The sequence below is a fragment of the Trichosurus vulpecula genome, chromosome 3 (assembly GCF_011100635.1).
Source record: "Trichosurus vulpecula isolate mTriVul1 chromosome 3, mTriVul1.pri, whole genome shotgun sequence".
In the NCBI taxonomy this organism is placed as follows: Eukaryota; Metazoa; Chordata; class Mammalia; order Diprotodontia; family Phalangeridae; genus Trichosurus; species Trichosurus vulpecula.
Genome location: NC_050575.1, coordinates 177,187,838 through 177,201,641, shown reverse-complemented (window position 1 = coordinate 177,201,641; position 13,804 = coordinate 177,187,838). Strand labels below are relative to the sequence as shown.

At 38.0% G+C, this 13,804-nt stretch overlaps 1 protein-coding gene across 7 annotated transcripts in view; it reads right to left on the bottom strand.

The window, feature by feature from the left end:
- Window positions 1-13,804, bottom strand: part of EHMT1 (euchromatic histone lysine methyltransferase 1) — a 304,570-nt gene that overhangs the window by 64,969 nt on the left and 225,797 nt on the right. For all 7 annotated transcript variants that reach the window (XM_036749452.1, XM_036749451.1, XM_036749450.1 and 4 more), the window contains 2 exons: window positions 2,693-2,797; window positions 829-983 (listed from right to left, as the gene is read on the bottom strand). In XM_036749452.1, the coding sequence (XP_036605347.1) occupies window positions 829-983; window positions 2,693-2,797 (260 nt within the window). The remainder of the gene's footprint in view (window positions 1-828; window positions 984-2,692; window positions 2,798-13,804) is intronic.

The following is a 13,804-nucleotide window of genomic DNA, read 5'->3' as shown; positions in this document are numbered from 1 at the left end:
AATCACCTCAAGCCCTGGGGTATGGGGATCATGCCTCTTCCCCCAGATCTTCAGTTCTCCCCTCCAGCCTGGAACCAAAGCCAAACCTCCAACCTCCTATAAGTGCCCACAGCCAGGGGCTTTCTGCCCCACTGCACTCACCAGGGGTGTGCTGGTTCCTTCTCACTCCCGCTGCTTTTCACAGCACAGCCAGGTCTGGCTTTCCTCATCAGTGGAGGTTCCCTCAATCTTCCTAGGCTTAGATGCCCAACTCCCCTCACGATGCTGGGGGTAACAGTTCCTATGGCTTGGGCTGAGACAACCTTGCAAACCATCTAACCCCAGGGCTTGCTGCTTGTTGTTTAAGCAGACCCTAGCCTGGAGGTGCTTACTCTTCAACAAACCTGGTCCTGGGATTTATCTTCTCATCTTCTCAAATTGTCCCAGGAAGACCCTGGTTGTGCCCCTATTCTTATTTATTTTTGCCTGTACTTTTTCAGCCTTAAGGTGCTATTTTATTTCTTTTGTGGAGGAAAATTAATTTTGAGAGCTTAGAATTTTCTGACCTACTCTGCCATCTTCCTAGAATCCTCTGAATTCTTATGAAAAAATAAAAAAGCATATCCATCTCATTAGTATGCAATTTGCATTCATTTTTAATAAATGGTGAAATTAGATATATATCAAAGAATTGTTTTAAAATAAATTTCTTTATGATTTATTATCAGTAAATGTTTGATTTGTACACCTATTTTATATACATATATACTCATGTAAAAATTTCTCAGGGGAAAAAAGGGGTCGGCAAGTAGAAAAAGTTTAAGAAGCCCTAGTCTAAGCCATACTTACACCACACAATCATAGCGGTTTTCCCTGGCTGCGATGTGCAAAGGTGAGTCTCCATGAATGTTTACTGCATGTAAATCACACTTAGCAGCCAACAATATCTCTGCTATTTCAACACAACCAGAAAAAGCTGCCCAATGCAAACAAATATTTTCTTCCTAGAAAGAAAAACATAAGAGAAACAGTTTAATCACCTAAAATTTCATCAAATTTGAGTTTTAGTATGCTTTGCCCCAGGAACAAAAATATGATCCCTTACTATTTACTCTATGAGTAAATCTCATGTTTTCCCCAGTCTCCTTTGGCTCAGGAACGTCTACCCTGGGACTTTCTTGCCATCACTAGGGAGTCTTGCCTGCAGTATCTAGCCTGACTCCAATCACATTCACTTTGAACCTGGCTATCTTTTCACTCTCTGCCCTCATCCTATGAGAACCCTCCCCACTTCCAGTTCTGGAGCCAGAATCAAATCAATATTGCCCTTTTTTTTGATCATGGCTTTCAGGTAGTCCAACAATTTTTAAATTATCTCTCCTGGATCTATTCTCCAGGTCAGTGGTTTGTCCAATGAGATAGTTCACACTGTCTTCCATTTTTTCATTCCTTTGGTTCTGTTTTATAATATCTTGATTTCTCACAAAGTCACTAGCTTCCATTTGTTCCATTTCACAACATGAATATTGTGGAAGTGTTTTACATAATGATACCAGTGTAATCTATGTCGAATTGCTTGCCTTCCTAGGGAGGGTGGGTGGGAAGGGAAGAGGGGAGAGTATTTGGAACGCAAAGTCTTAAAAGCAGATACTCAAAAAAAAAAAAGTTGGTTTTTGCATGCAGCTGGGAAACAAGATATATAGGGAATGGGGCATAGAAACCTATTCTGCCCTAAAAAAAAGTAAGGGGAAAAGGGATGGGGGAGGGAGTGCAGTGACAGAACGGAGGGCTGACTGGGGAACAGGGCAACCAGAATATACGCCATCTTGAAGTGGGGGGGAGGGTAGAAATGGGGAGAAAATTTGTAATTCAAACTTTTATGAAAATCAATGCTGAAAACTAAATATGTTAAATAAAAAAAAAGAAACATCTGAATTCTAAAATTATGTATAGCCCTTCTAAGTTGTTCTTCATAAAATTAACACCAAAAAAACTCAGTGTCAGATCAATGTCGAAGTGGACATATTTATTTGACAAGCAGAATTCATTACTTGGCCAAAAAACAAACAAACATGCTGAATAGTTAAGTCAGTTACTAAAAGAATCATCTATATAAATACATGGAATACTTATAATGTTGTGAATACGTCTTCATAATAAAAGAGGCAGAACAAAGGCCAGGATGTAATGTAATAAGACACTAAATGGTTTGTAAAAAATATGCGGAATTTGAGTTTTAAAAACTTCTATCCTTATACCTGCTTTTTTTGGTTTGCACTTGGTTGATTTATTTGGATCTACTTTGTTAAATGCTAAACAATCTACTTAAGATACTATTTCTTACTCTATATATTTAAATAAAATTTCGTAGAATGTTAAAATTTATAATAAAAAATGCATTCTCTGGAATCTCAAAACCTTTTAAAACTATGAAAAACACATTTTCTTCTTTAATAGTAACCTATTAGTAATTCGTTGTCTAAAAAGTAACTTTGAGATTCAGCAAAGAAAAAACCAGTTTAATTGATGTAAATTATTTCATATCATAGGGAGAAAAGTAGATAACAGAATTGTCAGTGCCTATTCAATGAAACAAAAAAAGAAAAAAAATTAAATCAACACAGTTTAAAATATTGTCAACTAAGTGCTTAATTAAAAATTTCTTCTCCAGATAATTGCATTTGTAGTGCCAAAATGTTATAAACACACTTACATTGTCCCGTATGTTGATGTCTGATCCTTTAGCTAGCAAGAGCTTCACAAGATCAATATGTTTATACTCGGTAGCCCAAATCATTGGTGTCCAGCCACCATCATCCTAGTTTTCATAAGAAACGGAAAAAAAAAGGTAACAAATACAGGAGAGGACAAGATACTAGTGATTTTACTGGTTAAATTACACTTCTACAAATAATATATTAAAAGAAAAAGGACAAAAAAAACCCACTTGTCACCTCATTTCAAAGGGTTGAGTAAACAAGAATGTCAGGTAAATACTAGAAAAGCACAAAAGGAGAAATTCTAGGGAGATGGCTACTAGAACACGATGCAAGCCAGACAGCTCCCACATCCCTATCACAGTTAAACTCTGAAGTTCATACCATACATTGTAATGATCAAGAAATCTAATAAGAAACTAAAAATGCAAAATGCAAAAGGGGTCAGTAAGAAGCTCAAAGTCAATAGGAAAGGCGGCCAACAGGCCAGTACTTATTCCCTGAGCCAGGGCTTCCTATAGTAAAAAGTGAAAAAGGCTGACCACTCCATCCTACCCACAAAAATGCCAATGGGAGTATCTCCCTCACCCCCATAAAGTCCCAATTCAGGAGCTAAAACTATCAAGATGAGTAGGAAGGAAGGAAGGAAGGAAGGGGAAGAAGAAGAGGGGAGTGCTGGATCACAGCAACTTCTATAACAGAAGACATAGAACAAATATGACAAATTACCTCAAAAAAGAACTAGTTTGTTTGTGGAAGTGGGTTTCTGAAGGATTGAAGTTTATGAGTTATTGTGAAGTGGTACATACATGAGTATATAAAATCATACATAAACAAATGTGAAATTCACATTATGCATAAATTATTCCCTAATGTAGCAATTGTCCTGGAACACATTCTCATTTTCAAAGCAAGAATTATAACAAGACTGACTGTACCAAAGAACTATAGTTAAGATGACACAACACTTGGCAACTATTTCTTTGTATGAAAGGAGATCATGAAACACAGTATTTCAAAAGGGAAAAGAGTTAAGACTTACAGTCAAGAATAACTTATCCTGCAATACCTTAAGCTGTTTAGCTGCAGGGGAAAAACAGAAAATGGAATGGAAGAATTTTAAGAATTGCTGATGAAAAGATCAGAGATGAGTAGAAACTCTGAAATATAACGTAAGAGTGTGTATTTGAGCAAATGGAAAGAGATGTATGATGATTTGGTACTAATATTATAATAGGGGGAGAAAAAAAATAAGTACTTTCTGAACTTTAATGTCTTCAAAGAAAGGGTAGGAAAAGAGAGGTGGTGGAGGTAGACCAGTTCTATTCTGAGGGTTGTAGAAAAGAAAGAGAAGGAAAGGTAAAAGTAAAACACTAAAGCAGAAATGAGGAAGAAAGGGGTAAAATTTGTTATCTGTCATAACTGGAGTGCATAAGAAGAAACATGTAAACATAGAGGAATGCATAGATGGAAGCAACAGAAAAAGGAGGGCACACAAACATTGTGTGGTGTAGAAAACATGTATATATGTAAATATATATGTATATAAAAATGAATATGTGTAGAATATAAAATAAATAAAAATAGTTAAATAAGTAGAGATAGCTAGGTTGATTTAGTGAAGAAAGCACTAAAATATGACTCAGGAAGAAATGAATTCAAATTCTTTCAGACACTTATTAGTTGTGTGACTCATAAGCAAATCATTTAACAGATAACCGCAGCCTCAGGCACATCATCTGTGAAATGGGGATAGTAGCAGCACCTATATCAATGATCAAACGAAATAACATAAAACTCTTTGCAAATCTTAATGTATTACATAAATGCTAGCTAATATATATGGTAGTTAAAGGAGGAAGGCACTAAAAGTTGGGGAGATCAAGAAAGTATTTACATAGACTTTAGACAGTGTTGCTTGAGCTGAATCTAGAAGAAATAAAAGGATTTTATGAGGCAGAGTTAAGGATGAAGCGCATTCCAGGCTTGGAAGATAGCCAACATAAAGAAATGGAAACAGGAGATGGAATACCATGTGTGAGAAATGAAAAGAAGTTCAAACTGACAGAATCACAGATTGTGGTTAAGAGAGCAATGCACAATATGATTACAAAGATAGGTTGGCAGTAGGTTACAAAAGGTTTTTAAAGCCGAACAGAAAAATTTCTGTTTGAACCTAAAGGAAATAGGGAGTTATTGGAGTTCACTGAGTAGATATCTATTTTGAAATGTCCGATTGGAAGCTGATGGTGTAGGAATGGATTTCAGAAGAGAAAAATGCTGGATATAATAGCACTGCGAGTCATCTGGATGTAGAAGACAATTAAATCCATGGGAGATGATGAGGCCATAAAGCCAGAGAATGGATAGAAAAAAGAGAAGAGGCATAGGACAATGCTTTGGGGTATACCCATTATTAGGGGGGCATGATGCAAATGATGAGCCAGTAAAGGAGGCTGTGAAGGAGAAGTCAGACAGAAACAGGAGAGAACAGAGTCATGAAGATCTAGAGAGGAAAGAGAATCCCACAGGGTCAGCACAGGAAATGATGCAGAGAAGTCAAGAATGATGAGGACTGAGAAAAGACAAGCAGAATTGACTAAGTAATCACTGACAACTTTAGCGACAGCCATTTCAGTTAAGTGATTAAATGAAAAGCCAGACTACAGGAGACTGAGACGTCAAAGAAAGGAAAGGACTAAAAGGCAAAGCGTATACACAACTTTTTCTAGTAATCTGGCAGAGAAAGGGAGGAAAGGCATTAAGGCCTAATGAAGAGGTTTTTTTTGGAAGGATGGAATAGTGTTGGGCTTGAAGAGGGCTCCCAGTATCTATTTTCAGTCAGTGGGTAGGGCTCCTAGCTGCTCAGGAGATGCCTCAGGGATTGCAATGAAGGAACTCATAGATAGGGAAAAACTAAAGATTAAAGGTGGGATATTGAGGAGGCAATCTGATGAAAAAGAAGACATGTAGATGCTCCTAAGAAACTGAAGTAAAGGGGGAAAGCAAAGGATGATGTAAAACAGTTTTGAAATGAAGACAAGGGAACAAGAGGGTGTTTATGGCTAATAGCCTAATTTCCACAGGAAATAAGGTTTAAGGTCCTCAAATAAGTTGAGGGAACACAGAGGTGTGGAAGGTTTGAGGAAAGGTGAGGAGAGAAGGTTTGGAACAATTTCTCCGAGAATCAGAGATGAGCAAAAGGATTACTTTGCTATAGTAAGGAACAAGAAGAGGTTATATAACATAAATCTGAAGTGCACCCAACCAAATATGCATATGTGTTATGTAGTAAAACCTGGATTAAAATACAAGTACTTTAGACTCTAAACCAATATAAATTCTTGCCACTACACTAAAGAAACAGAATACCAGCAGCAGAAAAGCAGTCACATTAAGCCACAAGAAAAGAAGATCACATTAAGATCAATGTAAGAGATACCCTTCAAAGTATTAATCAAGATTTTGTTTTAAAATTCTGCTCCCTTTCCAGGCAATGGGAAATAAGGATTACCAAGCCATTAAAATACCTTCCATTTGGATTTACAAAGAATAAAATTAAAGTCTGTTTTTCACATATCCTCAGATGAACATCTCTGTTCTACAACAGAGGCATGTAGTAAACTATAAATGCTGAGGGTGGAGTTATAAAACTCTAATGAATCCAATGATAAATCGGAACCATACTTTTGATGAGTATTTTTTCTTGGGTAATAAATTATAAACTTTGTGGCTGTTGGTGATAAGAGACAACTGGTTTAGAGAAACCAGAAAGATAAACAAAATTCCGAAAGGAACTTCTAGCTTCTCTCATTGATTCGGGGGAACCATGGCATTTTGTTTAAACTGGAAAATGGTAACTCTTCAGGAGGGGGCTACAAAATTGCTACACATCTTCTGGGACAAAGACCATGCCTAACTTACTATGTGCTGCATCCCAGCTAATTAAAGATCCTTTTGGGTTAATCATATTTTCTTTAAAAGAGGAAAATTGTCGTGGGAAGGTAGAACCTATCAGTCAATATTATTGCTTAAATAGATAAGCATATTGCTTTTGTCACATTGCCTAGGTTTTTGTCATTTCTTAGTCCTCAAGCTGGTTTCTAAGGCAGATTACTAAGCAAAAGGTATAAGCACTACAAAACTATGATAAGCTCTGGAAAACTGAGAAGCAACATCCTAATGTGAGATAGGGGGTGTAGGAAGTTGACATCTGACCTGGAGTCCTCCCAGGGTCTGGCACCTAACAAAAAGTCTCATAGAGTAAACAAGCTCAAAAACCATTTGCTAGTTGAACCATGAATATTGCTTGGTAGCCTCTTTAAAAACAGTAACAAGGAAAGAGTTCATTCTTATCTGTTCTGTCCAAGAATAGTAAATATGCATATATTTAGTAAGTGATTCTGATAGGGATAAAAGTTCTTCTACCGAGGGGGTGGAGTCAAGATGGTGCTGTGAAAGGAAAGAACTACTGGAGTTCTCTCACAAATTCTGTCAGATATGTCTAAGAAAGTGAATATGACCAGATTTGAGAGAGATAAAGCCACCAGTAGACTGAGAGGGGCAGGAGCACCAGGCACGTGCAAGGGCACCAGACCAAACCAACCAGGAACAGCAAAGGAATCCAACCAACGTTCCGGTCTGGGAGAGCGCTGGGTGAGCAAAACGCCAGAGCAGGAACAGGCCCAGGGCGGAAGTAACGGCTACATCCGCGTTCAAGCCCCAAGCTTCTCAGTCCAGGACAGGAGTCTATGGGAGCTATGGGAGATACTACCACAGAGCCTGCAACAGCAGGAGTAGCTACCCCAGAGGCCTCCAACACACAGTATAAAGGTTTGAAACTCGCCTTCTTGAACTTCCAGGAGCCGTGATGGCCAGATAAAATAGCTCTCATCCCTCTCTTGAATAAACCCAGAGAATACTACCTCAGAAGAAACAGAGGAGCCAGAAGGGGGGATTCAGTTGCAAGGGAAGTTGGGGAGAGGGCCCTTCTTGTGGTGGCAGAAGTAGACTAGTGCAGGAAGAGAGGTGTCCCAGCAGCACTCACCTCAGGAGAACAATGAGAGTAACTGAGTCCCAGTGGGGTGGCGCTAACAACGATCAACTCCAGGACCCCAGCCATGACTCTGCACAGCCAGGGGAAGGGGCGACACCAGCACAGACAACAGCTGAGACCACCCGTATTGTAGAGCAGTACTGGGGAAGAGGAGACTCCCAGCAGGAAGGCTACCCCTCCCCCACACCTCACAAAAGCAAAGATCCCAACACAAGGAACTTGGAACAGAGCCCCCTGAGCCCCAGAAGCAGGGATACACTTTAGAATCCAGGAGAAAAAAAATCACTAAGAAGCTTTCAAAGACCATTGATTCGTATTATGGAAACAGGGAAGATCAAAATACCAATTCAGAAGAGGACAGCATGAACACTACACCCACATCTGAAACCTCAAAAGGGAAAGTGAACTGGTCTCCAGACCAAAAAGGCATTACTGGAAGAACTCAAGGAGGACTTTAAAAACCAAATTAGGGAGGTGGAAGAAAAAATGTAAAAGAAATTCACAGATGAAAACAAATTTTTAAAAAGTAAAATCAGTGCAATGGTTAAGGACAATCAGAATATAAATGGAGAAAATGTCTCAGTGAAAAGTAAAATCAACCAAAAGGAAAAAGAGATAGAGAAGCTAAAGGAAGAAAACAATACATTAAAAATTAGAATTGGGCAGAAGCTAATGACTCTATGAGACATGAAGAATCAGTCAAACAAAGTCTAAAGAATGAAAAAATAGAAGAAAATGTGAAATATCTGTTTGGAAAAACAACTGACCTGGAAAACAGATCCAGGAGAGACAATCTAAGAATCACTAGTCTACCTGAAAGCCATGAGGAAAAAAAGAGCCTGGACAGTATTTTCCAAGAAATCCTTAAGGAAAACTGCCCCAAGTTCTAGAACCAGAGGGTAAAATCATCATCAAAAGATTCCACCGATCACCCCCTGAAAGAGATCCCAAATTGAAAACTCCAAGAAATATTATAGCCAAATTCTAGAACTACTGGGTCAAGGAGAAAATACTGCAAGCAGCTAGAAAGAAACAATTTAAATATCACGGAACTACAGTCAGGAACACACAGAATCTTTCAGCTTCTACATTAAATGACAGGAGAAATTGGAATACGATATTCTGAAAGGCAAAGGATCTTGGATTACAACCAATGATCAACTACCCAACAAAACTAAGCATAATTTTCCAGGCAAGGAGAAGGCAATTCCAGACCTTGCTGATAAAAAGGCCAGAGCTCAATGAAAAATTTGATCTTCAAATACAAAACTCAAGAGAGATATAAAAAGGTAAACGGGGGGAAAAAATCCTAGTTAATCAACAAGGCAAATTACATTCCTAAATAAGATTATTTAGTTTTATATATGTTTTATATATACCATATTTGCCCACATATAACACGCTTCCACGTATGTAAGACGAACCTTAATTTTGTGGCACGAAATTTGAAACACAAATGTATTACATAAAGTTATTGAACTCAAGATTTATTCATCATAAAATTCATACAACTCCTAATCACTGTCAAAACTCCCATCCATTGGCTTGGCTTCATCTATGCTTGATGACGAATCACTGTCTTCATATATTGCCTCGCCCTCAGTTCTATCTATGGCATTTGAAATGCCACACTTCTTAAATGACTTGACAACGATCTCAGTCTTGATAATATCCCAGGATTTTTTCACCCAGGTAGAAATTTCTCCTATAGTTCGTTTCTTCACTCTTCCTGCTGGTGTCAAATTGTCCCCAGAAGACTTCATCCATTGGTTCCATTCGTCTCTCATGGCTGTTGTACGAAAATCTTTTCTGAGTCATTTCTGGGCAGAACATGGCAAAATGTAACCTAATATACCAGTAACAAATGTGAAACAATGAGAGCAAAGACAACAAGCACGAAAAAGTGGGAAATGCAAGTAAAAAAATCTACAAGTGCAAAAACAAGCACAAACAAGCAGGAAATGCAAGTAAAATAATCTACAACCTCTATATAAGACTCACCCAGCTTTTAGACCCCAAATTTTTCGAAAAACAGGTGTGTCTTATACATGGGGAAATACGGTATGTCAATCTTGAGAATAGTACAATTATTATGACAACTGGAAGGGATATACATAGACTGTGGGTATCACTATAAAAGAATTGATATAATGATAAAATACAGAATTAAGAGATATAAAGGGATGATTCTGGGAGTGATTTTTTTTTAAAGAGGTAAGGAGGTAGTAGGAAAGGATAAATCATATCACATGAAGAGACACAAAAACATATTATAGGAGAGGGAAAGAAGGAGCGAGAAGAGCAGTATTTGAGCTCTCTTCGCATCAGATTTGGTTCAAAAAGGAAATAACATAACCTAATAAGTACAAAAATGAAACTTGTCCTACATACCCTAAAAAGTATAGAAATCAAAATTGTCCTACAGGTGGTAGAAGGGGAGTGGTCAGAAGGGAGGGAAGAAGTAGCTAGGGGAAAAAGGTAAGTAGTCAAAGCATCCTTTTCAGATCATGATGCAATAAAAATTATTTGTAATAAAGAACCATGGAAAAATAAACTAAAAATTAAGTGGAAACTAAATAATCTAATTCAAAGAATGAGTGGAGCAAAGAACAAATCATAGAAAAAATTAGTAACCTTATTCAAGAGAATGACAATAGGGGTGGAACCAAGATGGCAGCTGGAAATCAGGGATTTGTTTAAGATCTCCCCCAAATCACTCCAAACACCTGCAAGTGGAAGCTAGTGACTTTATGAAAAATCAAGATATTATAAAACAGAACCAAAAGAATGAAAAAATGGAAGACAATGTGAAATATCTCATTGGAAAAACCACTGACCTGGAGAATAGATCCAGGAGAGACAATTTAAAAATTACTGGACTACCTGAAAGCCATGATCAAAAAAAGGGCCTAGATATCATCTTTCAAGAAATTATCAAGGAAAACAACCCTGATATTCTAGAGCCAGAGGGTAAAATAGAAATTGAAAGAATCCACAGATCGCCTCCTGAAAAAGCTTCAAAAAACAAAACTCCTAGGAATATTGTTGCCAAATTCAAGAGCTCCCAGATCAAGGAGAAAATAATGCAAGCAGCCAGAAATTTGCAAATTGTGGAAACACAATCAGGATAACACAAAGTCTAGCAGCTTCTACATTAAGGGATCGAAGGGCTTGGAATATGATATTCCAGAGGTCCAAGGAGCTAGGATTAAAGCCAAAAATCACCTACCCAGCAAAACTGAATATAATGCTCCAAGGAAAATACAGACTTTCAATAAAATAGAGGACTTTCAAGCTTTCTCAGTGAAAAGACTGGAGCAGAACAGAAAATCTAACCTTCAAACACCAGATTCAAGAGAAGCATGAAAAGGTAAACAGGAAAGAGAAATCATAAGGGATTTACTAAAGTTGAACTGTTTTGTTTACATTCCTACATGGAAAGATGATATTTGTAACTCATGAAACCTTTCTATGTATTAGGGTAGCTGAAGGGAATACACACACACACACACACACAAACACACAAACACACACACACACAAAGAGCAGGGTGAGATGAATATGAAGGAATGACATATAAAAATAAATAAATAAATTCAATTAAGGGGTGAGAGAGAAATATATTGGGAGGAGAAAGGGAGAGATACAATGGGATAAATAATCTCACATAAAAGTCAAAAGAAAAAGCAGTTCTATTGCAAGGCAAGAGGGGGCAGGTGAAAGTGAATGAGTGAATCTTGCTTTCATCGGATTTGACTTGAGAAGGGAATGACATACACACTCAATTGGGTATCTTCCCCACAAGAAAGTAGGGGGAAGGGGATAAAAAGGGGGTAAGACAGAAGGGAGGGCAGATAGGGGAAGGAGGTAATCAAAAGCAAACACTTTTGAAAAGGGACAGGGTCAAGGGAGAAAACTAGATAAACGGGGATAGGATAGGAAGGAGCAAAATATGGTTAGTCGTTCACAACATGAGTACTGAGGAAGAGTTTTACATAATGATACACGTGTGGCCTATGTTGAATCACTTGCCTTCTTAGGGAGGGTGAGTGGGAAGGGAACAGGGGAAGAATTTGGAATTCAAAGTTTTAAATCAGAGACTCAAAAGAAAAAGTTGTTTTTGCATGCAACTGAGAAATAAGATATATAGGGAATAAGGTACAGAAATCTATCCTGCCCTACAAAAAAGTAAGGGGAAAGCAGACGGGGGTGTGGGGGATAGTGGGGTGACAGAAGGGAGGGCTGACTGGGGAGCGGGGCAATCAGAATATATGCTATCCTGGAATGGGGGAGAGGGTAGAAATAGGGAGAAAATTTGTAACTCAAAATCTTGTGGAAATCAATGTTGAAAACCAAACTATTAAATAAATAATAAAAGTTTAAAATAAAAGAGAAAGAGAATGACAATAATGAGACAACATACCAAAACTTATGGGATGCAGCAAAAACAGTTCTTAGGGGAAGTTTTATGTCTCTAAATGCTTACATGAATAAAACAGAGAAAAAGGAGATCAATGAATTGGGCATGCAATGAAAAAGCCAGAAATAGAACAAATTGAAAATCCCCAATTGAATACCCAACTAGAAATACTGAAAATCAAAGGAGACATTAATAAAATTGAAATAAAAAAATATTAAATTAATAAATAAAACCAAGAGCTGGTTTTACGAAAAAAAAAAACAATAAAATTGATAAACCTTTAGTCAATTTGATGAGAAAAAAAGAAGAAAACCAAATTACCAGCATCAAAAACGAAAAGGATGAATTCACCTCCAATGAAGAGGAAATTAAAACAATAATTAGGAATTATTTGCCCAATTGTATGGCCATAAATTTGACAATCTTAGGGAAATGGATGAATATTTACAGAAATATAAATTGTCCAGGTTAACAGAAGAGGAAGTAAAATACCTAAATAACCCCATCTCAGAAAAAGAAATTGAGCAAGTCATCAATGAACTCCCTAGAGAAAAATCTCCAAGGCCAGATGGTTTTACATGTGAATTCTATCAAACATTTAAAGAACAACTGAACCCTATAATTTATAGACTATTGTAACCAGAATGGCCTTTGTTTTCTTTGAATGACTCAGCTTACCTCATTGAGCCTCTGGACCCTGGGGCTTGCTCTTCTGGGGCAGGAAGCCCAGGGACCATGCCAGGAATCAGAGAACTTCCTGTGTGATGAGTCATGGGGCTGGCTGAGGTAAGTTGTTAACTCCAGAGCCACGCCGTATTGGGTGTTAACCTGGTCTACTCTAGGGGGAGGGGCCAGCTGAAGAACCAATCTGCCCTGGTCATACAGGCAGCGCTTGATGATGTCAAAAACTCTATAAGAGGGGAGAGGAAAGCTTGAAGATCCCCTTTTTACCTTTTCCAGTTGGCACAGCAGCGGTGGGGAGTGTGACTTGGGGCCAGCCCTTGCTCTCGGGCTGAGCCCAGATGTTGGTAACTATGAATTGTATTGGGTCTGTCTGTTGATATTTGTAATTTGTTTGTATTTTGGTTTTGAGGTTCGGGATGCTGGTTTGTTTTCTCCCGAACTAAATCAATGTTTTGAACCTCAGGGTGCTGGCTTTTTCCCCTGAAGTACGTGAATGAATCTGTATTTGGTATATCTCTTGCTGCTTGTCTCTTTGCTCCCCTGAATTAACTGAGTGCTGGCGTTTTTTCCCCTGAACTAAATGAATGCTGTTTGTATGCTAACTGAATGCTGGATAAACCCCTTCACCGTGCTTTCCTTGTTTAAGCAGATAAAAAGAACCTGTGCTTTCCCGGTGTCCCGGCAGCCTCCTGGGTGCTGGCTGTGGGGGGATCTTATGCCCCCACAGGAGCTGCTAGCTGGGTTGTTAGAACAACTATTTGGGAAAATAGGTGAAGGAGTCCTACCAAATTATCTTTATGACACAAATATGGAACTAATACTTAAATTGGGAAGATTTAAAACACAGAAAGAAAATTATAGACCAATTTCCCTAATGAATAGTGACATAAAAATTTTAAATAAAATATCAGAAAAAAGAATGCTTATCAGGAGAATGATACACTGCGA